We start from the raw sequence: 27645 nt of genomic DNA on the forward strand, positions 1-27645 counted from the left end.
CCTGGAGTCAACCAGGGCTTGTATGTGCTCAGCTATGCAACTCTCTCCCATAGGAGACTTAGATATCACACCCTATGCCAGTCCCCTATAAGGTCTTAGGTGCAAGAGTTTTCCGGAAGCAAGGGACATTCTTTTACCATATGGTCTCTCCTACCACAGTATAGGCAGAGTCCGTCCCTTCTCCTATGTAATTTTTCAGTATCAGAGAGTTTGGCAACCCCTAATTGCATGGGTTCCTCCTCAGATACTTTAACACTCTCATGTTTATCAACTCTGGGGTTAATAGGTGTAGCCAAACGTCTATTCCTGTGTTTAGTATATAGCCTGTCACAAATCCTATTATCTATATCAATGAGGTAGTCAATAAGGTCCTCTAATGCAATAGGATGCTCCCTAGCTGCTACCTCATCCAATATAGTGTCAGATAAAACTACTGAATGCAGTAGTTAATCCATTGTTGGTCCAATCTACCTGTGAAGCAAGGGTACGAAACTGAATGGCATAGTCAGCCACAGACCTAGAACCCTGTTTAATTCTCATTAATGCTCTGGCGGCATTTTTTGACCTTTTAGTTGTGTCAAAAGTTCTACGAAAAGCCGTAAGGAAACTATTGAAATCATGCACCATAGGTCCATTAGCCTCCCAAATAGGATTTGCCCACTCAAGTGCTTTATCGGTAAGTTGGTGCATAAGGAACCACACTTTAGACCTATCTGTGGGAAAGGAACGTGGATACATCTCAAAGTGGAATTCTATTTGATTAATGAAACCTCTGCATGTCTTAGAGTCCCCTCCATACCTAGGAGGAGGTGTTAAATGGGCCGAAGTATTAGGCAAAGTAGATACTTCAGGAAGAAGAGGTGTAGGAGGGTTAGGTGTGGTTGCTGGAATAGTTCTAGATAAGAGCATCTGGAGAGCCTGGGCTATCTGATCCATACGGTGATCCTGCTCTACAAATCTAGCCTCATGCCATCTGCTGAGCTAAATCTGCAGGGTCCATGGCCCTATCGTAATGTAACGAAAATATACCCCAACACGCAGGATTCAATTCAACAGAAGACAACACAGAGGGGAGATACGTCTACCGCACCTTAGAATGGCCGGACTTGACGTATATGAGAGAAGTACAGAGTCAGGAGCGATCCGAGGTCAAGAGAACAAAGAGACAGCGTAAACTAGAACTAGCCGTGGTCTGGTAAACAGTAAGCCAGCAAACAGAACAGATAAGGATAAAGAGATAACGTAGTCAGAAACAAAGCCAAGGTCAAGTACGAAGGAACACAACTGAACACAACAAGCGCTAAAGGAAACTGAAACAGAAACCATGATAGGGCAAGGTACTAAGGTATTTGAGTATATATACCTTAGCAATTAATTAGATTGGTCCCTGTCATATCCACGCCCCCAAAAGGTGAGTGTATGGGGAATGTGGCATGACAGGGGCCAATGGCAGACCTTTTCCAATTTAGGCTCCCACTGTTCCTTTAAGAGCGTGCCCGAGACGCGCGGCGCGCTCTTAGAGTCAGGCGGTCACTGCCCGCCTTTCTGTTACAGCCGTCGGATGAGCCGCGCGCGGCTCGTGAAGCAGCAGGACCGCACACGGCTCGAACAGAGGACCCCGGCCAGCCCCTGGAAAGGGTAAGTACCGCTACACACACACACTCAGCACCCCTCACACACACACACAGTACCGTCACACACTGCACCTATCACACACACTGCACCTCTCACACACAACACTCCTACACACACAGCACCCCTAAACAAAAACACATACACTGCACCTCTCACTGCAGTCTTTGTGTGTATTCAGCAGTGTGTGTGTGTATTCAGCAGTCTGTGTGTGTGTATTCAGCAGTCTGTGTGTGTGTATAAAGTAGCCTGTGTATTCAACAGTCTCTCTGTGTGTATTCAGCAGTCTGTATGTATTCAGCAGTCTGTGTGTGTGTGTATGTGTATTCAGCAGTCTGTGTGTGTATGTGTGTGTGTGTGTATTCAGCAGCCTTTGTGCATTCAGCAGTCTGTGTATGTATTCAGCAGTCTCTGTGTGTGTTTGTGTGTGTGTATTCAGTGTACAGTGTATATGCACTTTGAATGTGTGTGTGTATTCAGCAGCCTGTGTGCATTCAGCAGTCAGTGTGTGTGTGTATTCAGCAGCCTGTGTGTATGTATTGCATTTGTTGAAGGTACCAATAAATATAAGCTTAATTGTATTGTATTAAATTTGTATTCATGTGAGCTGTTGTGTAGGAAAGGCCCCAGTGCACTGCTTTGCCCGCTGTTAAGATGACACTGCTTGTGTGTGTCAGTAAGCTTGTCTGTAGTGCGCATGTGTGTCAGTGATCTTGTATTTAGTAAGCTTGTGTGTGTGTGTCAGTGAGCTTGTCTGTAGTGAGATAGTGTCAGTGAGCTTGTCTGTAGTGAGCTTGTGTGTAAGTGAGATTGTGTGTGTCAGTGTGCTTGCCTGTAGTAAGCTTGAGTGTCACTGAGCTTGTCTGTAGTGAGCCTTGTGTGTCTATACAAGTGCATTGCCCAGACCTGTTCCATGCGTCTGAGAGCTGCTGTTGACAGGTAATAGTAGTCTGGAGCTTGGGACATGTGGTATATGCTCAGCTATCAGTATAATACTATAGTGCTGCTCTCTTTATAATACAGGTCTGTGTGTATAATATCCTGGGACAGTTAGTGCTCACTGTATGGTGCTGTTCTCTGTATAATACAGGTCTGTTTGTGTATAATATCCCAGGACAGTCAGTGCTCCCTGTATAGTGCTGCACTGTGTATAATACAGGTTTGTGTGTGTATAATATCCTTGGACACTCAGTACTCCCTGTATATAATTCAGGTCTATGTGTATATAATATCCTAGGACAGTCAGTGCTCCCTGTATAGTGCTGCTCTCTGTATAATACAGGTCTGTTGTGTATACTATCCCAGGACAGTCAGTGCTCCCTGTATAGTGCTGCACTCTGCATAATGCAGGTCAATGTATGTATAATATCCTGGGACAGTCAGTGCTCCCTGTATAGTGTTGCTCTCTGTATAATACAGTCTGTGTGTATAATATCCCGGTGTTCTATCAAATTCCCCTACCTTGTGAAAATCCCCTACCCTCGTCGCTTCCAGTGAGGGGAATCAGCTGGATCTTGTGCTGCACATGCGTGCTAGCACTCCTGCTATGCCTCCACAGCAAGGTCCTGGAAGGTAAGTAAAGCTAGTTTTACACTTTCATTATAGTTAGGGCATTCACTAATCTTAGGCACACGGGACATTTAGGGTTAAGTGAGGGTTCAAATTACGGTTAGGTAAGTTATTTTAACCTCTCTCACTCTCTATTCTAACCCTAACCCTTGGGGTAAGGGTTAAAATAAAGTGTGACAAATCCCAATTTATATAAATTCCCCTAATGTGAAGTATCAGTAAATAAAAACAAGTCCCTAATCCTAACCCTAATTTAAACCCTAACATTAACCCTAAATGCCCATGTCCTAAGCTTAGTGAATGCACTAACTATAATGAAAGTGTAAAACTAGCTTTACCTACCTACCTTGTGGAGGAGTAGCAGGAGTGCTAGCACGCATGTGCAGCACAGGATCCAGCTGATTTCCCTCACCAGAAGTGACGAGGGTAGGGGATTTTCACGGGTAGGGGAATTTGATAGAACACCGGGACAGTCAGTGCTCCCTGTATAGTGCTGCTCTCTGTATAATACAGGTCTGTGTATGTATAATATCCCGGGGCAGTCAGTGCTCCTTGTATAGTGTTTCTCTCTGTATAATACAGGTCTGTGTATACCATCATGGGGCAGTCAGTGCTCCCTGTATAGTGATTCTCTCTGTATAATACAGATGTGTATATAATATCATGGGACAGTCAGTGCTCCCTGTATAGTGCTGCTCTCTGTATAATACAGGTCTGTGTATAATATCATGGGACAGTCAGTGCTCCCTGTATAGTGATGCTCTCTGTATAATACAGGTCTGTGTATAATATCATGGGACAGTCAGTGCTCCCTGTATAGTGCTGCTCTCTGTATAATATAGGTCTGTGTATAATATCATGGGACAGTCAGTGCTCCCTGTATAGTGATGCTCTCTGTATAATACAGGTCTGTGTATAATATCATGGGACAGTCAGTGCTCCCTGTATAGTGCTGCTCTCTGTATAATACAGGTCTGTGTATAATATCATGGGACAGTCAGTGCTCCCTGTATAGTGATGCTCTCTGTATAATACAGGTCTGTGTATAATATCATGGGACAGTCAGTGCTCCCTGTATAGTGATGCTCTCTGTATAATACAGGTCTGTGTATAATATCATGGGATGTTAGTGATGTCGCGAACACAACATTTTCGGTTCGCGAACGGCGAACGAGAACTTCCGCAAACGTTCGCGAACCGGCGAACCGGGCGAACCGCCATTGACTTCAATGGGCAGGCAAATTTTAAAACCCACAGGGACTCTTTCTGGCCACAAAAGTGATGGAAAAGTTGTTTCAAGGGGACTAACACCTGGACTGTGGCATGCCGGAGGGGGATCCATGGCAAAACTCCCATGGAAAATTAAACAGTTGATGCAGAGTCTGGTTTTAATCCATAAAGGGCAGAAATCACCTAACATTCCTAAATCACAATGGATATGGATTGACCCCTCGACATATGGATTGACACCTGTCCTCAGAGACCCTGATACACACTGACACAGAGCAGAATAGGGACTGTTCCCCCTACATAGGGTCACTTGGCAGATATGGATTGACACCTATCCTCAGGGACCCTGATACACACTGACACAGAGCAGAATATGGACTGTTCCCCCTACATAGGGTCACTTGGCAGATATGGATTGACACCTATCCTATGGATCCCTGATACACACTGACACAGAGCAGAATAGGGACTGTTCCCCATACATAGGGTCACTTGGCAGATATGGATTGACACCTGTCCTCAGGGACCCTGATACACACTGACACAGAGCAGAATAGGGACTGTTCCCCCTACATAGGGTCACTTGGCAGATTTGGATTAACACCTGTCCTCAGGGACCCTGATACACACTGACACAGGGCAGAATAGGGACTGTTCCTTCTACATAGAGTCACGTGGCAGATATGGATTGACACTGTCCACAAGGACAAGCTGCAGGCTTCCTGGCAGGGCCCATACAAGGTGGTAGAGCAGGTTTGTGATACCACCTTTGTGATCGGTGCGGTCACAGGCACAGGAGGCAAGCGCATGCTCCATGTGAACATGCTCAAGTCATACCACGAGCGCACGGAAGAGGTAACCGCGATCTGTGCACCTGCCACTGAAGATTATGATAATTTGCCACTCCTAGATCTCCTAGACCAAGAGGGCCAGAGCGGAGACCTAGGAGAAGTACAGTTAGGAGAACGGTTAGACCCCCAGGAGCGAACCCAGGTCCAAAGACTAATCCAGGACAAGGGGGCCATGTTTTCCAACCTACCTGGGTACACTCCGTTAACCACTCACAAAGTTAAAACCCTAGACCAGATCCCCCTTCGCCAAACCGCCTATCGCATACCCGAAGCAGTTAAAGAAAATATGCGGAAAGAAATTGAGGAAATTATGCAGTTAGGGGTGATAGAACACTCTGACAGCCCCTGGGCCTCCCCGGTAGTACTAGTACCGAAACGGTACGGCACGACCAGTTTCTGTGTAGACTACCGGATGCTAAACGATAAAACAACCTCAGATGCCTACCCTACGCCCCGGATAGACGAGCTCCTAGACAAAATGGCCAGAGGCCAGTACCTCACCACAATAGATCTGTGCAAGGGGTACTGGCAAATTCCATTAGCCGAGGACGCCATCCACAAGTCGGCATTTGTCACCCCGTTTGGCCTGTATCAGTTTAAGGTCATGCCATTCAGGATGAAGAATGCCCCGGCTAACTTTCAGAGGACGGTAGATCGGCTACTGGATGGGTTTCAGGAGTATGCCTGCGCCTACTTGGATGATATAGCCATCTTTAGCTGCTCCTGGCCCTAAAGCCCAGTAAGTGCCATAAAGGAATGGCAGAAGTTCAATACTTAGGGCACAGAGTCGGGAGCCTGCTACAGAACCCGCGAAAATAGAGGCAGTCACCAAGTGGCCAACCCCTCGCACTAAAACCCAGGTCCTCGCATTCCTGGGTACTGCAATGTACTACAGGAAATTCGTAGCTAATTACAGCACCCTAGCTAAACCTCTCACGGATCTAACACGTAAAAACCTCCCCAAGATAGTAGTATGGGCCACAGAGTGTGAACAGGCCTTCCAACAGCTCAAGACGGCGCTCATTAAATCACCTGTACTTTCTGCTCCTGATCCAACTAAACGCTTTCTCGTCCATACAGACGCATCTATGTTTGGATTGGGAGCAGTACTGAGCCAAGTCATAGCAGATGGCGGCGAGCAACCTGGGGCTTATCTATTCAATGCCGCCAACAAATTTCTTACGTTGTCACAAACCACTTTGCCGATCTCCAGTTGGGTCTTGTGGAGCAAGAGGCAGCAGCAGAAGAGGATTCAGCCGAGGAGGTTATGGAAGAGGATGGAGTAGGATGAGTAGAGGAGGTGGCAGCAGGCCTGCCTGCAAGTCGTGGCGGTGTCACCAACTCCTCTGCAGAGCCACGCATTCCATGCTTGGCAGCCGTCAGCAGGTTTACCCAATGCGCAGTGTAGGTGATATACCTGCCCTGACCATGCTTTGCAGACCAGGTATCAGTGGTCAGATGGACCCTTGCCCCTACACTGTATGCCAGACATGCCATTACTTCCTTTTGCACAATCGAGTACAGGTTGGGGATTGCCTTTTGTGAAAAGAAATTTCGTCCGGGTACCTTCCACTGCGGTGTCCCAATAGCAACTAATTTTTTGAACGCCTCAGACTCCACCAGTTTGTTTGGTAAAAGCTGGCGGGCTAATAGTTCAGACAAGCCAGCTGTCAGACGCTGGGCAAGCAGGTGACTTTCTGACATTGGCTTCTTATGCTCAAACATGTCCTTGACAGACACCTGACGGGCAGATGAGCGGGAACTGCTCAAGGCGAGAGACGGAGTGGCGGATGGTTGAGAGGGGGCAAGGAGGACAGCAGTGGTTGACGTGGCTGAAGATGCTGGACCAGGAGGAGGATGGCAGCTTTGAGTTTGTGTGCTGCTTGTACTCATGTGTTGATCCCACAGGCGTTTGTGATGTGCGATCATGTGCCTACGCTGTTGTCAGAGGCAGACACACAAAAAAAATGACACTGCTGAGCTCTGCAATGACGGCATTCTGGTGGTGGACACAGCATGCGTTGATTGGCGTGCTGTCGGGCTGACCCCGGGTGCCGATGCATGCTGTCTGTGTCACTAGCTCCTTGCGACGACCTCCCCCTGCTTCCAACTCGTCTCCTCCTCCTGCACTCTGTCTCCCCATCTGAACTTTCGCCCTGTTCTTATTCTTGCCGAGCAGGCACCCACGTGACATCCATGGACGCATCGTCATCATCAACCACTTCACTTGTATCTGACAACTCAGCAAAGGAAGCAGCAGCGGGTACAACATCATCATCATCACACCGTACGTCCATGTGTGTAATACTGCCTGCCTGAGATATATCCCTGTTATCTACATCCTCTGGCAATAATGGTTACGCATAACTCATTTCTTCAAACGGATGTGTAAATAACTCCTCTGATATACCAAGTGAAGCGGCTGTGGTGCTAGTGTTGGTGGTGGCGGCAGGTGGGTGAGTGGTATCTTGAGAGGTGCCCGAAGCTAAGCTGGAGGAGGATGGTGCGTCAAGGTTCCAAGGTTTTTTTTTTTAAATGCAAGCTTAAGCTATTGTGACACCAGATATGAGTGGTGGCACTGGGCAAGTGGGCACAGTATCCAGTGTGAACCTGACACGGAAGCTGGCAGACAACTAACTGCTATTCAATCTATTACAGTGAAAAAAAATTTTTTTAAATGCAAGCTTAAGCTATTGTGACACCAGATATGAGTGGTGGCACTGGGCAAGTGGGCACAGTATCCACTGTGAGCCTGACACAGAAGCTGGCAGACAACTAACTGCTATTCAATCTATTACAGTGAAAAACATTTTTGTTTTTAAATGCAAGCTTAAGCTATTGTGACACCAGATATGAGTGGTGGCACTGGGCAAGTGGGCACAGTATCCACTGTGAGCCTGACACAGAAGCTGGCAGACAACTAACTGCTTTTCAATCTATTACAGTGAAAACATTTTTTGGTTTTTAAATGCAAGCTTAAACTATTGTGACACCAGATATGAGTGGTGGCACTGGGCAAGTGGGCACAGTATCCACTGTGAGCCTGACACAGAAGCTGGCAGACAACTAACTGCTATTCAATCTATTACAGTGAAAAAAAAATGTTGTTTTTAAATGCAAGCTTAAGCTATTGTGACACCAGATATGAGTGGTGGCACTGGGCAAGTGGGCACAGTATCCACTGTGAGCCTGACACAGAAGCTGGCAGGCAGGCAACTTTAATTACATTACACAGAAAAAAAAAAAAGAAAGAAAAAGCAGACTGATGTTCTAGCCCTAAAAAGGGCTTTTTGGGGTGCTGTCCTTACAGCAGAGATCAGACGAGTCCTTCAGGAATGTAGTGGACACTGAATACCCTAGCCTAGCTATCAATTTCCCTATCAAATGAGCAGCAGCTACACTTTCCCTCCTCTGTCTAAGAATGCAGCTTCAGAATGAATCTAAAATGGATGCTGTACAGGAGGTGGGAGGGTCTGCTGCTGATTGGCTGGAATGTGTCTGCTGACCGTGAGGCACAGGGTCAAAGTTTACTCAATGATGACAAATAGGGGGCAGATCGAACTGCCCGCCGTGGCGAACACGAACACGCTATGTTCGCCAGGAACTATTCGCCGGCAAACAGTTTGGTACATCACTAAGGTCTGTGTGTATAATATCCTGGGACAGTCAGTGCTCCCTGTATAGTACTGCTCTCTGTATAATACCCGCAGACTCCTGGAACTAGAAGAATCAGAAGCAGTGGAGTGGTGACTGAAGCCTCAATCTGAAACATTAAACATGTGGATTTGGGGACATGAAAAGGGGCTAATGGAATATTTGTATACGTTTTCCTTTTGCTCCCAATTTTCTCTTTAATTCCATTCTGTCCATTCTCCTTCTATGTCTCTCATTTCCTATCTCCAGCTTTTTTTTTTTTTTTTACTATATTCACTCCCCAATATAATTATTTTTGTAAACTAATGTATGCTCTATGGTGTAGACACAACTCTGACTGAAGCACATCTGCACAATGTCTTTCTTTATTTGTACTGACAGTGTCACCACTGATACCCAACTCACCTAAAGTGATAAAATGTACCTGCCTGATATAGATGCTGTGCTGGGAATGTATCTATCGCACACCAAGGATGCATGGTACTGTTGGTGGGAACTTGGTGTTATAAAGGTCGACTCAATAAAGAGAGAATTGCAGGGAATTGTGATGGGGATTTCAAACTTTAGGTTGAAATAGTGCAGCTGAATTGGAGAATGTTTCCAACTTGGGTACTTTGGCTTTGAGTTTAAAATTACCATCTCAATTCCCTGTAATTCTCTCTTTATTGAGTAGACCCTGTAATCTGCACGATAAGTAGGCGGAGATTAATTATGTGGGTTGGACATAGTAGGTGTAGCTTTGTGGCAGTGGATGTGGTAATTTTTCAAGGTAGTAATTGATAGCTGTGCTGCAATGTGTCCCTGGGAACTTTTTTTTCCAAATGTTGGATACTATGAATTTTTTGTCATGCCCCTCCTGCCTCACTGCTCAATTATCTGTCATCTGGATTAAATGTGTGTCTTACACAACACTGAAATAATGCAAGATACAAGGGGTGAGTGACAGTAATCATTAAAATATATTAACAGCACTTTATAAAGTTTTATTGAAGGTGACATCATCATTTTAGCTAAGATACATCATAATACTTTTACTCAAAATATTGTTTAAAAACAAAATATAATATTTAGTGATGCAATTGCTCTTAATTTATTTGTTAGGTGACTGTACATCTGTTGTGGCTGAGGCTTGCCAAAATCTAATTCTTTATGACAATAATCATTGCATGGTTCTTAAAGTTTCTCGTCCTTGTGCCAGGAAGCTCATTTGAGATAATACCGTGACCCTGAATTCAGATACTTTCCACATCTGCCCAGTCTGGGAAAGAGGCAGCAAGTTATGTGAACTTTACTGGGAAACAAGATCTAGAATTGTGTGTAATTTCCCTCTGCTCTCTCAAGTCTTATAAGTTTTTTCATTTTTTGTATTTTTTGTATTTTTTTAAACAAGTTACATACTAAATAAAGATGGAAGGAATTACTATTACTAAGGCTGCTGATAGATTTATCTAGCTGTAGAACATCTCAATGATCTTTAATGCACATCGTTTATATCTATCTATCTGCAGAATATCTCACTTGGGTTTAAATACACATCTTTTCTAGAGCTACAGCGTCTGCCCAGTAGGGAAAGATCTCAAATGCCCCTAAAAGCACATTGTCTGTAGACCATCCAGTGCCTGCAGAAAGTAACCCTTTAATGGAGATCCATTTGGCATAACCCACCAAAATGACCAATTCCAGATGTATTTGGTACCCAAATCCTAGTAGAAAATCTCATTTGGCTTTGAATACGCATTATCTCTAAATGTACAGTGTACACAGAAGTTGGTCCTTAAAGGACCACTATAGGCACCCAGACCACTTCAGTTTAATGAAGTGGTCTGGGTGCCAGGTCCAGCTAGGATTAACCCTTTTTTCTGTAAACATAGCAGTTTCAGAGAAACTGCTATGTTTACCTATGGGTTAATCCAGCCTCTAGTGGCTGTCTTATTGACAGCCGCTAGAGGCGCTTCCGCGCTTCTCACTGTGATTTTCACAGTGAGAAGACGCCAGCGTCCATAGGAAAGCATTGAGAATTCTTTCCGATGAGACTGACTGAATGCGCGCGAGGCTCCTGCCGCGCATGCGCATTGAGCCAGTGACGGAAGAAGAGGGAGGAGAGGAGGAGAGCTCCCCGCCCGGCCCTGGAGAAAGAGGTACGTTTAACCCCTTCCACCCCCTAGAACCTGGCGGGAGGGGGACCTTGAGGGTGGGGGCACCCTCAGGGCATTATAGTGCCAGGAAAACAAGTGTGTTTTCCTGGCACTATAGTGGTCCTTTAAATGGGGATACACTTGAAAAAACCCATCAAAGGTCCCAACTCCATTAAACCAGCTGTAACTGGAACTTGTATTCCACAAACCAAGATTTTTCTTTCTGTTCAAGGTATTTTCTTATGTGTCCTACATGCACATCAGACAGACATATCCTCTTTCAGCTGACATGTGTCACTGGGAAGCCCTTATTCTGAACCCCATTCCTACTTAGCCCACATTTTCTCTATTTCATGCTTTCCATTGTGGGCAAGTATGTCTTTCCCCTATTTCTCTTGAGCATTGAAGAAAAATTAATGATCTATTGACTTGCGCAAGGGAGAGAAATTAAACTGACTGAGATTACGTGTGAGGTTTTTTTTAGGAACTCTGTGCTGGTGCCAGGTGCTTATCTTGTATGCTTGCTGGGTGTTTGGTAAAACATGTTCGGCAGAAAATTGGCATGTCCTCTTTTTGGTATCCCAAATTGGTCCTATGCAAGAGATATGCCACTGTAATCGTGATGTCACTATAATTACTTTTGTCATTAGTTTATGCAAGCCTCAAATTATGATGCCAGTCTCTATGATGAGTAACTCAAAGGGACACTTTAGGCACCAAAACAACTTTAGTTTAATGAAACAGTTTTGGTGTATAGTGTCTCTGCTCAATTCTCTGCCATTCAGTAGTTAAATGACTTTGTTTATGTAGCCACCTCCCTGCATGTGATTTACTGTCAAGTATAATTTGTCTCCATGTGGCAAAAACTGAGATAATTACCTTCCGAAGATCGAGGGGAGTGCCGCTTGGCGGTCTTCTGCCATGATGCCTGGCTTATGCGGCATGTTGGTGCACGCCGGCTGCCACGAAATTATATAGCCCCATGTCCGTCCACGGTAAAGATGACGTCGACGTGCGAGTGACATCACGCAAAAGACACACACGTACTTTACGGGGTCAAGGGCTAGGATCTACAAGAGGGTTATTTAAACTCACTTATTCCTTAGCTCATTGCCATGTCGTGGTTTCCCTTAGATGGTTATCCGAGAGTATGTTCCTGATAGTGTTTTTCTGTTTTTTTTACTTTGACTTCGTTTTGACTTACCTGATTTCTGGTACCCTTGACTTTTGGCTTTTCCTTATCGCTGTATCTCGTTCTGTGTCCCTGACCTCGGCTAGTTTTCTGACTATTCTCGGGTATGTTAAGTCCGGCCATTCTAAGGCCCAGTAAAACGTTACCCTTACTTCTAGGGTGTGATACTATTCTGCGTGCTGGATCAATATAATCCTGACACTTACACAGCCTTCCTGAAAAGAGACATCTAATGTTTAAACTTAATTTACTGCACAGTCTGTTTAATTTAGAATTTATCATATCCTGTTCTGTTAATAGTCAGCTAGAGCCTCCAGGAGCCTCTTGTATGTGATTAATGTTGAATTGAGAGAGCAAGAAATAAAATATTCTAAGGCAAGTTAACTGATTGAAAATTAAACCATTTATTTTTCATGCATGCTGTGTCAGTCACAGCCAGGGGAGGTGTGGCTTGGGTTGCATAAACAGAAACAAAAGTGATTTAACTCCTACATGGCAGAGAACTGAGCATAGAGACTGCAGGGGCATGATATATACACGAAAAATGCTTCATTAAGCTACAGTTGTTTGTTTTTATGCCTATTGTATCTTGTTAAGCAAAATAATATATTTAATTATATTCTATATAATATAATTGTATATAAAATAATAGAACAGTAACCAAACAGCAAGCAAAAAAAAAACTTAACTGGATTCTTCATGTTTAAAGACCAGATCTTAAAGGACTTTGAATGGTTGCATTCCTAGCTAATCAGCAAATGTTTGACCTTGATTCACTTATGTTTAAAACAGTATTGCTAATGCCAACTCATTTTTTATTCTAAGGATAGTGTAAATAGACTCACCAATAAAATACATAGTTGTGGTAGACATGCCTTCACTTGCTACCAAATTTCATAAATGAAACCAGGTAATTTTCCATAATTTGACAAAAGTTCCAACACTCACCAATTGCCAATCACAGAGCCAGATCAATTTGGCATCATGTGATAGAGGTTGCTGTAATCGGAAAATGTAATTTATAGAATGTAGGTCACTCTTTATCATGTGACAGAAACCACTTTTATTCATCAAATGCCATTCGTAGCGGCCGGTCACTAACACGAGACAGAAGTTGCATTGCATTGTGCATCACATCAGAAGATACATGTTCCCATCAGCTGTTGCACATGATGTCTAATGGGAAATGACAATGTGTGGTCTCCGTTTAACGTCACACAGTCATAAGTTGGGTCCTAAATGAGACACATTAGTCTCTACTTCGTTTTCATTATGTTTTGGGAATGTGTTGGAATCTGAAAAAAATTTCTATCAGTATGAAAATCTTTAAAGTGGCAGTGCCGCTTTTAAATTGAAAAAGGGTCGCCATGATAATGGTAATTCTTGGTCCTTGTCAAAAAAGGTTAAGAACCACTGTTTTAAAGAAACATACACTGGCTATGCTACCAAGTACAACAGGTCAGTAACTGTAAAGCAAAAAATAAAAAAAAATTGAGAAATGTAAAAAAATAATATATATATATAAAAATAACTCTCTGGTGATCCTGGAATGTGGAAATACATAAATCATGATAAAAGCTATAGTACAGTTAGAGAAGAATTAAAATGTTAAATGACTATATAGACAAAATTATATAATATAATATGATTAATCAGAAAGTGCTTTAGATCACGGGTACGCTTCCAAAAAAGTCAATTACGCTCCAAAAGATCCTTTTTTAAATCGATAATTCTGATTCAACCTCTTGCATGAGCTACTGTGAACTCTATACAACAAACTAAAAGTCATCCATACTGTAGCATCAGCATCTCTAAGCATTTCCCATAATCCTTTTTAAATATGACTCGTTCTCAAGATTTTTAATCTCTGTTCAAACACAAGTTCTCTGTGTACTACAGTTGAGTCTTCCTTATTTCTTTGTAATCAGCCACAGAAGTCTGTGAACTATTAATTTATGAAGACTCACAATATAAGAATGTTCTTATATCAACATACCATATTCCACCAACCCCCACCCAAACTCCCAAGCCCCAACATGTTTCTGATTATAAATTCAACTCTTATGAGCTAGTTTTTAATTATTATTATTTTTTTTTTTTTTATCAGATACTTAGGTAAAATTCTTGGACAAAATCTTCTATGGACTAAATGATCGTTCAGGTCCCAGTTTAGCACAGTACTTACAACTGTACAGGGATTTTGTTCCCTTCTTTAACATAGGCGCCTCATAAAGAGATAAAGTAGTGTGGAAAATTGGCAAACTGCAGACACAGTACCAGACTTTTTTTTTTTTAATGGGACAGCTGTTGAGATTTGGCCAGGCGCCACATCAGAATGTTGCTCATATATCCATGGAAATGTTGTGGAACACCACAATCTCCATAGTTGGTCAGGGAAGAGTTTTCCTACAAATGTACCCTTGGTCTCCATAACACATCGTAATCCCTCGTATTATATGCCTTTTAGTGAGAGTGTTCTCCAGAAACCGTTCAATAGGTGGAAGAGGTTAACTGAAAAATGCTACCTGGGGCTGGCATACACACAATTCCTCATCACATCTTTATTTATTACAAAAAACTGCAATTTCGAAGGCTTGCGGATCTCAATAGCTGATTTTATATTATAATTATGTTTCTTGTGTGTGTTAAAGCCTCGGGTGTTAAGAGAACCAGAAATATTTCAGAAGGAAGAAAAAAATGTATGAGAACTCTAAGAGGTACTGCATCTGATGTGAAAACAAAACAGTCACACATACAGACACAGACACACACACACATACAGACACAGACACACACACACATACAGACACAGACACACATACAGACACAGTCACACATACAGACACAGTCACACATACAGACACAGACACACACACATACAGACACAGACACACACACATACAGACACAGACACACACACACACACATACAGACACAGACACACACACACACATACAGACACACACACATACAGACACAGACACACACACACACACATACAGACACACACACATACACAGACACAGACACACACACACATACAGACACAGACACACACACACACACACACATACAGACAGACACAGACACACACACATACAGACACAGACACAGGCACACATACAGACACAGATTCCTATCATGTAGTTACATCTTGATAGATACCTTCCACGTACAACAAATGAATATATATTTTTAATTATATACATTCTCCAGAAACCATGTGTCAACCCCCCTTCGGCCACATTGATCATGTAGAAGCTGCACATCTGCATTATAAACTGCAAATCAGTCCATTGATAGATTAACCCGGCAGACATCTAAAATCTGTATTTTTGTTTATAAACTTACTATAATTGTATTTTTGAGTCATATAAGGTAACTGGAAGTGATCTCTCGTTAAAAGCAATGTAGGGGATGTAGCTCAGATTGCTGAATCAAGAGAAATGTTCATGTTCTACCCAATAGAAAACGTTTTCTTTTAGTCGTCATCAGTTTTATTTACTGAAGTGAGAATTAAAAGTTAATTCAAAGTAAATATCAAATGTAAGGTTAAAATAGCGTAACTGTAAAAATTCTCTAAGACAGCTCTTCTTCCAATTCAGCCACTCTGGTCACCCAGTATTATGGATACCCTTCTGTGATTATATTTTTATAAACACCAGTGAAGAAAGACCTTCAACTAATGAAGATTATCAGAACAAATAATTAAAGACAAATTGTTTCTTCTCCAGTAAATATTATATATTCTCATACTTTAATCAACAGACAGAAAACCACTGATCGGGGGACAGATGAGTAGATAAAATGACCTGTTTACCCTTCATATTGAAACCCATTTTGCCCTATTTAGACAGCTAACACAAACATTTGCTCAACAATCTAAAACCTGAAAATTGTGTTCACTATATTAAGTTAAATTTTTTCAACACTGGTCAGCCAACACCGCTAATTGGGTAGACACTTTGGACTTGTGGTTTCTTTTATTTGGGTCATTGTCTATTTTTTCCTAACACCAATTAATTCAGAGTTAGCTTTATGTGGGATTGTGCCACTCAAACTTGAAAGAAAAAGAAGCTTGTGGTTCCTTTAAATTGCGAAACGTCAATCAAAGTGAATGCTTTTTTTTCCTTCCTCTGTATTAAGAACTGTGTTGAGCGATGAAGACACTTGCTCATTTTTTGTCTCATTCCAAGATTAACGTTCCTTCTTCCTAAAATCATTAGTTTTCCTGATAGATAGGATGACCTTTTATCCTAATCTTATCTACTCTAATATCACACTTGCATCTGTATCTTTCTACTTATTGTTTTCCGACATTGTGTGGATCATTACGCATTGTTTGCCTATCCATAGTACAATGGTAGACCTTGGATGTTAAAAAGCAATCAACGTCTGTAGGGCATCGGTTCTTTACTTTTTTTTTTGGCAAGTACTGAAATGATCTTCTTTGTATTCCCCAATGTTACAAATAATTTATTAACCCATTCTTCAATTGTAAAATAATAAGAAAACAACAAAAATCTGGGGGTTTCCATGCTGCTGATGTAAAATGTTTATTATGGGCATTTCCTTAGACCCTGATGAAAACAATGTGTATGGACCACTTAACCCCTTAAGGACCAAACTTCTGGAATAAAAGGGAATTATGACATGTCACACATGTCGTGTGTCCTTAAGGGGTTAAATAACCCTGGTCCACTTTTTTTGTGTCCAGAAATAGTTATCATGACCTTCATCAAAATAATGTTTTTTGGGAAACCTACTATATAAAATAACATTGTGCTTATAAAGTGAAAAAGTACATAGTCCATTATCACACCTTGTCTTGTCTGATTTTCAAAGTTGGCAAAAAAAAAGCTAGTAGCTCTAAGGTTTAATTTCTAGGCAAATAGTTGGCTCAAGTGAGTGAGTTTCTTCTAATGAGTCTTAATGTTATTTTAAATAGGAAAATACAGAAAACACATTTTTGAACCTTACAACAGTTCTGTTGTGTTTTGTCCCCTTTGCTTTCAATTGAATTGCCATTGCAAATAAAATTATTCATTAAATAAAATAGGCACAAGATCATTTCTGAAACAGCCCAAATGTTACACAAAATGCAATTTTTATATATGAAGGAAATTACCATTCAAATTAAGGAGTAAGTGTAATTTTTTTTTAATCTCATAAACTAATAAACTTGGTTGCCTATTTGGTCACAGTCCAGGGACCACTAAGCAATGGTGTGAGTCATAAGTAGCAGTAAGTGCCAAGCATGATGAATAATTTATTATCAATAGGTACGATGGAGACCTCATATGTATATACATATGTCCATATGTTACATACTTGCAAAATGTTTTTCTTTTATTTATATCCACATCCAAGAACTGTATATGATGTCAATGTGCTCAAGGACAGGGGAGAATTTTGGAATGTCAAGGCAATGAGTCCATTCTATCACCACTCCTTGATGACATCACTGACATACTTGGCTCACGCTGCCAATGAAGGAAGCAGGCATTCATCTTCAAAGTAATGCCTGTACACTGCTCAGTCCTCACAAGTTTCATAAGTACAATACTGGAGACAACTCTTAAACAAAATGCTGTCAAATGTGTCACCTTCTGTGCAAGCCTACTTCAAGAAGTTACCTATGTAGTGGTGTTGGGAAGATCCACTGACTGGGAGGATGTCATTGCATTCGGACATGTATAGCTGGAAAGCATGACCAACATTGGTGAGGCCTCCAAGAAAACCGAACCCTGATGGCTCATTTAGCCCACTGGTGAGCTGATGTATACATCCAGTTAACAGGTTGCCCTTGCGTAGTTGCCAGACATGCTTGTTAAAGCCTTAAGGACAGAGGCAATTGTACACGTTCTAATAAAAAACAAAACCTGGAATTTGCGCTATAAGTCTGTTCAACTATGATTCACCTCTTTCATATTAAGTGTACCCACACTTATTATATATCATTTTGTTCAGGAGAAACATGGCTTTCAATCACATCAAATACTTATGTATGAAACATAATTAAATATGAGTAAAATCTAAAATATTTTGAGAAAATAAGAATTTTGTTTTTCAAGTTCTGCATTACATGTTAACTGTGAATTTCATAATACTGTTAACATTTTCTGGAATAGAATACACATATATGTATTAAGCAATGTCTCACGAGTACAACAGTACCACTCATGTACACGTTTTTGGGGGTTTTGTAAAGTTACAGGGTTATGGTTTGCTAGGCCTATGCTGACTTTGAGACTGTATGGCAGCCCAGGAATGAAAATTACCCCCATCATATCATACCATTTGAAAAAGTAGACAACCCAGGGTATTCAAAACAGGGTTTGTCCAGTCTTTTTTAGTAGCCACTTAATCACAAACACTGGCTAAAGGTAGCGTACATTTTTATTTTTTTGCATTTTTCACACATAAACTGCGATTTCACCAATGATATCATCAGCATTATATGTTTTATTGCTCTTAAACACTCATATGTGTTCAGTAATGTCTCACAAGTACAAAATTACCCCCCCATGTCCATGTTTCCTGGTGTTTTGGAAAGTTATAGGGTCAAATATAACGCTTGCCCATTTTTGTTTTTGCACATTGAAATTTGCCAGATTGATTATGTTGCCTTTGAGACCGTATGGTAGCCCAGCAATGAGAAATACCCCCATCATGGCATACCATTTGAAAAAGTAGACAACCCAGGGTATTTAAAATGGGTAATGTCCAGTTATTTTTAGTAGCCACTAAGTCACAAACGCTGGCCAAAGTTAGCGTCCACATTAGATTTTTGCATTTTTCACAACAAAACTGCAGTTTTACTGATAATATCATCGTTATGATATGTTTTACAGTTCTGAAACACTAATCTCTGTGAGAGTGATCACATTGCCCCCCAGGGGCCTGATTTGCCTGTGATGTCGCGATGGAGGTGAGTACCCCGGACCTCCTGGAGCCGAAAGCTGTTACGGCGTTCCAGGCCGCCACAACGGCTTTAACGCCCATTATAATGGGGACGGCATGGAACGCCCTAACGGCGTTAAGGGGTTTAACACTTGACATGTCTTTGTAGTTAAAACTACAAGCACTTTGGCTTCTGCTTACAAAAGCTGGTGAGCGTATGGTCATGTTAGTAAATTAGTACACTCATTTCAATATTACTGAGTCTATCCACCACCTGCTGATGACCGATATAAAGAGATAAGTGGATCCTTACCTCAGTTATGATGAAGAAGTCATCACCAGGTTCTCCCTGAACTACAATCTTCTCTCCATCTTCAAACTGAACAGGCTCCAGAGCATCCGCCACTGTCAGGCGTTCCCATTTATCTAGCGATTCTGCAAGGAAATTATGAGAAGGTTGAACTCTATGGACTTGAGACCTTTTGTACTTTTGTATCCTGGATTACTATATAACTACTGTAAAATGCGATGGGTAATAAGTCAAGAAGTAAGACTAGTATCTGACTCCAAAGGCATTCAATGTACACTTTCACACAGGATTCTTTATTTATCAAAGTGAGAATTCAAGTGAATTTCATACTTAAAGTCAAAATAACCAAAATGAAAGCAATCTCAGCCATGCTTCCAGTTCAGCTACTCTGGCGTTAAATTTGAAATACATTCACTTTGAATTCACACTGTATTCTCATATTAGTAACTAACCCTGACGGGGCTATTTACTGAACTATGAAATGTTGGCAAATTCTTTTCCTGCTACAGAAGTATGTGCACACTGAATGCTTGTGTATATGTAAACCTGAAATTGTTTCAAGATAATATTTTCGCAGCCTCTCAGACATGGATAATAAAACAGTATTACCATGGTTCAATTTAGTACAAATATAATTTCAAGCTATATGATTATACCTACATTCATTTCAGTTTGCCTCCCGTTTATTATGCCCACATTATGCCTCACTGTCCACATGCCACATGGCCTTCCAGTTTGCCTCCATTTTATTATGCCCACATTATGCCTCACTGTCCATATGCCACATTGCCTTTCAGTTTGTCTCCATTTTATTATGCCCACATTATGCCTCACTGTCCACATGCCACATTGCCTTCCAGTTTGTCTCCATTTTATTATGCCCACATTATGCCTCACTGTCCACATGCCACACTGCCTTCCAGTTTGTCTCCATTTTATTATGCCCACATTATGCCTCACTGTCCACATGGCACACTGCTTTTCAGTTTGCCTCCATATTATGCCCACATGCCACATTGCCTTTTAGCTTGCCTCCATTTTATTATGCTCACGTTATCTATGTCACATTGCCCAAGTTTCATTATCCATGCCACATTGTCTACACGGTGAATGATTGATAACCTCTCGTATGCACCCGCTTAGCTCTATAATTCATCGCTGTGCTTGTGCAAGATATAATGACATTTCATGATAGCGCAGCCAATGCGTGGCGTGCTTAAGAGAGCAGAGGCCTGGTTTGCACGTGCTACAGCCGAGGCCCAGAGCATTGAGCTCACATACTCACACACCTTAGAGGGAATAGTGATTGTTGGGAACTCAAAGTGAATTTAAAATAAATCAAAAATTTTAGACCAAAATAGTTGAAATGGAAAATTATCCAAGTCCGCATGCTTGCAGTTTGACTATTTTGGACTTAAATTTGAAATTCTCTTTGAATTCTCCCTTTAGTGAATACCCCTATCAGAATTTAACCTTTAATAGGAAGTTAATAGAATTTACTATTACCCAATGTGTAATACAATGTGATGGTAAAGATGAAAATTTGATTTGATGGTACTGGGAAAAATAAAACCTGCTGCACTGAAGCTTAGATAAGTTCTATGGTTGGTGTATTAAGAAACTGAGTGATCTAATCCACAGGAGGTCCCTCTGCTCTCCATCCATAGCAACCGCAGCACAGGCTCTGTAATTGCTATCGCAACTCCCTAGCTGGTGCTGCTAGCGATGTTACTCCGCTTAGACGCTGGCAATGAAGCCAGCGTGTTGGTATCATGGAGGAAGACTGCCCTGCTTGGGGAAATGTCGCCAAGCAGGACAAATCAGCACCGAGCTGAGGAGGAGCGAGGGCAGAATCGTGGTGGGTGTTCCAGAATTGTAGCACCCACCTCAAGTACGGGATCGCAGCAAGGGATCAGAGAGCCAGGTAAGTGATGACAGTTTCCCTTTAAGTACCAATGAATACCTGTGACACATCACAAAAACTCCTTAAATACCACTTGTTGGCTGTACCTAGGGTGAACTCATACAAACATTACTGACAGAAAGAACTGTTTGAGGTTGCAGTATGTCTCGTGTGGGGGGAGGCGGAGACCTGCAAGCATTTCGATTCTGCCCCTGTGGAATCAAAATGTAAATACTATAGTGTGTCTCCGTAATGGCACAAATGGTAAAAGATGTTTGAGACTGGAGCGAGAACCAACCTAAGGGCAAGATATTATGGTTTTATTCCTTCTCAGCATTCTCATAAACTATTTTCAAGTGGGGATTTGTAGAAAAAGAAAGTACTTAAAATGTGAGATTATTTCGGATTAGTTGTTTTTGTAAATGTTGTAGATTTGAATGTATTATTTATACAGTACATTAAAAAAAGGATAGTTCAATTTCAGCCTGGGATAGCCCGTTAATTATCAGTTACTATGATGACAAGGATAGTCCTTGGTCCTTAAATGGTTAACACAACAATATTTTTGTCACTGGGCAGTGCTCCCACTACTGTACTTTCTTCTACTGAATAAATTATGAAAATATTTACGAACACGAGTAACGGTTATTTTGGAAGGATGTTAAGGAAAGCGTAACTTACTTACTGAGAAAGAAACATTTTTGTTCTCACAGGCCATGTGTGAACAGTGATCCCAATGGGATTACAGGAGGAAAATACAATTTTGGAACCAATTAACATAGTTTTGTGTTCTGTTTACAAACAGTGTTCGTTCCAACAAAAATACACTCTAATTATATTTTATGTGTGTTTACATATTCCTAGTAAATGTAATGCATCTAAACCCAAAATTGCGGAAACCAGCAGTTTATTTTTAATATGTTCACATGACCCTTTGAAGCTTATTTTATTTCTACATTCATTAACATTATTAAAATTTTCTCTTAACTGAGATGCTGTGGTAAATGTTTTACATGCATTTTAAGACGCAAACAGCAAACCTTGCAAATAAACAGATAAATCACATGACCATAATGGTTAAAGGGACACTATAGTACAGTTTTGATATATATATATCATGCCCCTGCAGTCTCACTGTTGAATGCTCTACAATTTAGAAGTAAAATTCCTTTGTTTATGCAGCCCTGGGCACACCTCCATGCATGTGACCTGCACAGCCTTCCTAAAAACTTCCTGTAAAGAGTAATCTAATGTTTACACTTCCTATATTGCAAATTCTGTTCACTTTAGATTTTTTTTTATCTCCTGCTCTGTTAATTGCTTGCTATACCCTGCAGCAGTCTCCTGTTTGTAATTAAAGTTCAATTTAAAGAGCAGGAGATAAAAACGTTTAAAGTAAGTTACATCTGATTGAAAATTAAACCATTTTGGTTTCATGCAGCATGTGTCAGTCACAGCCAGGGGAGGGGTGGCTAGAGCTGCAAAAACAGAGACAAAAGTGATTTAACTCCTAAATGGCAGTGCATTGAACAGTGAAACTTCACAGGCATGATCTATACTATGCTAAAACTGCTTCATTAAGCTAAAGTTATTTTGGTCACTACAGTGTCCCTTTAATATAAAAAGTATCTATTTACACATATTATAATATGAGATTAAACCTCAGTCCAGTGTACCTGCCTGTATCATACATTGCGTGCATTTGCATGTACATTTCCATAATAAAACTTTAATATTTTTCTTTTTTTAAGTCTCCAGTTTTCAAGTTCTGTATGTTTGGGCTACTGTACCTTATGGGTTTCTATTCCTCTTGGAAGTTTTAAGCAGATGCTAAATGACTTCTAGTAATTTAACCCTCCTTGTTTTGCTCAAAACTGACTGACAATGAAACCAGACAAAAATACATTTGCAAACGTTTGGGAGGCCAATTATTACTCTGATATTGCAAGAAGGAAGAGAAGTCCATATTCTAAATTAGGTTTAATTAGGTCAATAATAATTAAAAAAAAAAACTCTATTGAAAATAAAAAATATAACACAACTTACAGACAAAATGAAACAAATGATTTCATTATTTTTTTAAAATGTCCTAATTCCCTTTACCACTGGCTGACTATAGTCCAATGATCAATTCCCTTCCTTCCAGTTTTGGTCATATACAGAGTAAACATCATTCACCCATTTTAAAGGAAGATTATGATTGCTAGTATATAACAAATATAATGTAAATTCCTTTAAACCGCTCAAACAAACACATACGTTAAACTTTATTAAAACAGGTGCAACATGTTAATAACACAGGATGGATTTTGAAACAAAATAGGACTTCATTGTCCTTATATTGTGTTTTTTAGTGCAATCCAAATAATAATTCTGCTTTGACTAAGATAACTTAATAATGATTTATTGGGCATGAGTCAAAACACAAAAGTTTTGTACTGAGAAAATAAGGCTTTTGTGTAGTTCAAGAACATATTCTTTGATTGATTTCGTTCAGCCACCATGACTGCATTTGAAGAAAATGTTTGCTTCCTATGCAGTGACATGTGTTGATGTTTTGTTAACAATGCTATGGTATTTAGTTAATGTATTTGGTAGCATGGCATCATAATGTAATCAGTAATCCAATTCTCTTTGCTGTGCAATTAGGATATCTCAGTAATGGCTATTGCAGTCCTAATTATCAGACATTTGTCTAATAGTGATTGATCTGCCGGGAGAGTGTTAAACCTTCTGTGGCTTGTCCAAAATTGCTACCTACCACATAAATCAAAAGAAAAATAGAAACCCGACCACAAAATATCTGTCTGTAACAAAATGTAGCAGGATCCACGGTCAACTGATTTTATGAATATTGATGGAGCGGACAAATATGCTTTTAAGCCACAAAAGAACAGAATGATAAAATTTGGAATGGCCTGTTACCTTGAAGCTGAAATGAAAATGATTGTTTATAACCACAACCTCAAAAAGTCAACGAGATCCGAGACAGAAGTAATCCAGAAGTGGCACAACTATCCAAGGATTATAGAGAAAAACATTTCAAGAGAATGGTGCAAATTTGTAAAACAAACACCTACCCCATGCCTATTATTCTACTGGAGGGAAATCGGAAATGGGGATCTACCTTGGTGGCCTCAAACAGCATAGAAGTTGATATTGTGCTCCATTGCATTCTACATGCAGCTTAAAGGGACACTTAAGGCAGGAGATAACACAAATTTTAAGGGGATGTTGGATTTTGCTGCAAAAGGTGTAAGGTATGTGGGCATCTGTTTGTCTGCAGGGTGATAGAGTTTTGTTGGAAAAGCATTCTCTCAGGTCTGAAAGGCACACTTATTTTGGGCAGTACAGTAGAGTGAAATTGTATCTAAAACAGCTGCATTCAGGAGTAGTCCCACATAATCAGGGCCGTCTTTAACAAGGGGCAAACTGGGCAGCTGCCCCGGGCCCTGTTGCTCCTGGGGGGCCCAAAGCAGCTGCCCTGTGGGCCCCCTGCCCGCAGCCAGGTCTGAACAGCCCACGGGATACTAAGAAATATTCCGGTGGGCTGCTGCAGGTGAGGTAATCAAGGGCCCCCGGCCCTTTAAGAGAGCTCCAGACCGGGCCTCTGTCTTCCTGCCTGCTGGGAGGAAGTGTTGTGAGGTCACTTCCTCCCAATTAACTGAGTGCCGCTGGGGAGGAGGAGGCATACAGGGAGAGAAGGTGACCAAGAGAGAAGGTACAGACCAAGAAGAAGAAGACTCCCATCAATCTCAGCCATCCAGCTCCCACTGGACTCCGGGGAAGCCACACTTCTGTAAAGGTAAGGAGGGTGGCTAAACTATGTAAATTTATATGTTTGTGTGTGTATCTGACTGTATGTATGTATGTGTGTGTGTGTGTATCTGACTGTGTGTGTGTGTGTGTGTATGTGTATCTGACTGTGTGTGTGTGTATGTGTATGTGTATGTGTATCTGACTGTGTGTGTGTGTGTGTGTGTGTGTGTGTGTGTATCTGACTCTGTGTGTGTGTGTGTATCTGACTGTGTGTGTGTGTGTATCTGACTGTATGTGTGTGTGTGTGAGTATGACTGTGTGTGTATATCTGACTGTGTGTGCGTGACTGTGTGTGTGTGTTCTGACTGTGTGTGTGTGTTCTGACTGTGTGTGTGTGTTCTGACTGTATGTGTGTATATTTGACTGTATGTGTGTATATCTGACTGTGTGTGTGTGTATATATCTGTGTGTGTGTGTGTCTGACTGTGAGTGTATGTGTGTCTGACTGTATGTGTGTGTATGTGTATCTGACTGTATGTGTGTATGTGTGTGTCTGACTGTGTGTGTGTGTGTCTGACTGTGTGTGTGTGTGTGTATCTCACTGTGTGTGTGTGTCTCACTGTGTGTGTGTGTCTCACTGTGTGTGTATCTCACTGTGGGTGTGTGTATCTCACTGTGTTTGTGTCAGTGTTTGTGTGTATATGCGTGTGGAAATGCATACATCCCATCTAACATTGCACACAAATACATTCCGGGGGAGGGGGGGTGGCGGGGCGAAGGGGGGGCGGGAAAGGGGGGGGGGCAGGGGGCGGCGGGGGGGGGGCAGGAGGGCAGGATCCAGGGGGCCCAAGCAAATGCATGCCCAGGGTCCAATCAATGTTAAAGACGGCCCTGCACATAATGTGTAAGGGTGTCCCCTCTGCCCACTGATCCCTCCAACAGAACAGGCATAAATTGTGTAATTTATATAGTTCTCTGTGACAGGATTTTATTTCATTTCATACAAATGTGACAGGGTTTTAAATGGTTGTACTGGAATTTGGCAGAGACCGAGCATCGAGGTATGAAGTTGCCTCTTTTGAGAAAGTTGTACATTTTGAGAGAAACACCTTTTCCCATAGGAAGTGATTCTAAGTGGTGAGGAGGCTTGTAGGGTGATCTATACTTGTATAGCATATAGTCATAATGGAGAATGCCTGGTCCCTGTTCTACTGATTCCTTCTGGCAAACACTGAAGATCACAGCTTTTACATCACAGAGATCATGGTATAGGTGGATTCTTAGTCTATCTGAGGAATTAAAACTGTATTTACACACACTGACCCTCCATATAACTATACTACTGCATTCACACACACTGACCCTCCATATAAACACTACTGCATTCACACACACTGACCCTCCATATAAACACTACTGCATTCACACACACTGACCTTCCATATAAACATATAAACTGTCCCTCAATATAAATATACTACTGCATTCACACACACTTACCTTCCATATAAACACACAAACTGTCCCTCAATATAAATACACTACTGCATTCACACACACACTGACCTTCCATATAAATACACTACTGCATTCACACACACACTGACCCTCCATATAAATACACTACTGCATTCACACACACTGACCCTCCATATAAATACACTACTGCATTCACACACACTGACCCTCCATATAAATACACTACTGCATTCACACACACTGACCCTCCAAATAAATACACTACTGCATTCACACACACTGACCCTCCACACAAATAATATATCCTAGGGCCACACCCTTTGCTAACACCCCAAAATATTTTTTAAAAATAATTTTATTTAAAAAATTAAAAATATAGCGCACATGCAAGAGATAATGTATGCTTCAGTGTATAAACAGTATATACATGTTCTCACACCATAACTGTATGATACATAATGTGAAATAAAGGTGTTCATGGAAATTAAGCTTTTTTTTTTTGTATCAGGACAATAAATTAATTTTTTAATCAGTTAACATTTCTTATGAACAGCCCCAAAATTATCTTGTGTACCCCTTTATTCATTTGAAATGATGGCATGTATGTAACTGAAAGGGATACTCTAAGCACCAAAACAACTGTTGTTTAAAGGGCTGTATTCCTAACACCATAAAGCCTTCTGGTCCCCCTCTCCCCCTTTGCGCCCCACCCTCCAGTAGCTAAAGGGTTATAAAACCTTTTAGCCACTTACCCGATTCCAGCTTCATTATCCATCAGTGCTCCATCTTCACCTCCGACATCCAATGTGGGGATGGGGAAGCAATGTGCATGCACACCGAAAATGCATTAGGCCCTCTCCATAGGAAAGTATTGCTTTAATGCTTACCTATGGGAATTTCACTGATGCTGGATGTTCTCATGCAGAGCGTGAGGACATCCAGCGTCTTTTAGGTGATCAAAAGTCTGTAAACAACCAGGAATTGCCTCTAGTAGCTGTCTGATTGACAGCCTCTATATGCAGTCTTAG

The 27645-nt window shown here is 41.3% G+C and overlaps 1 protein-coding gene across 1 annotated transcript in view; it reads right to left on the reverse strand.

The window, feature by feature from the left end:
* Positions 1 to 27645, reverse strand: part of PRKAR1B (protein kinase cAMP-dependent type I regulatory subunit beta) — a 219330-nt gene that overhangs the window by 21617 nt on the left and 170068 nt on the right. The window contains exon 9 of the mRNA XM_063430384.1: positions 19480 to 19601. Coding sequence (XP_063286454.1) covers positions 19480 to 19601 — 122 coding nt within the window. The remainder of the gene's footprint in view (positions 1 to 19479; positions 19602 to 27645) is intronic.

Source organism: Pelobates fuscus, chromosome 8 (assembly GCF_036172605.1).
Source record: "Pelobates fuscus isolate aPelFus1 chromosome 8, aPelFus1.pri, whole genome shotgun sequence".
Classification (NCBI taxonomy): Eukaryota; Metazoa; Chordata; class Amphibia; order Anura; family Pelobatidae; genus Pelobates; species Pelobates fuscus.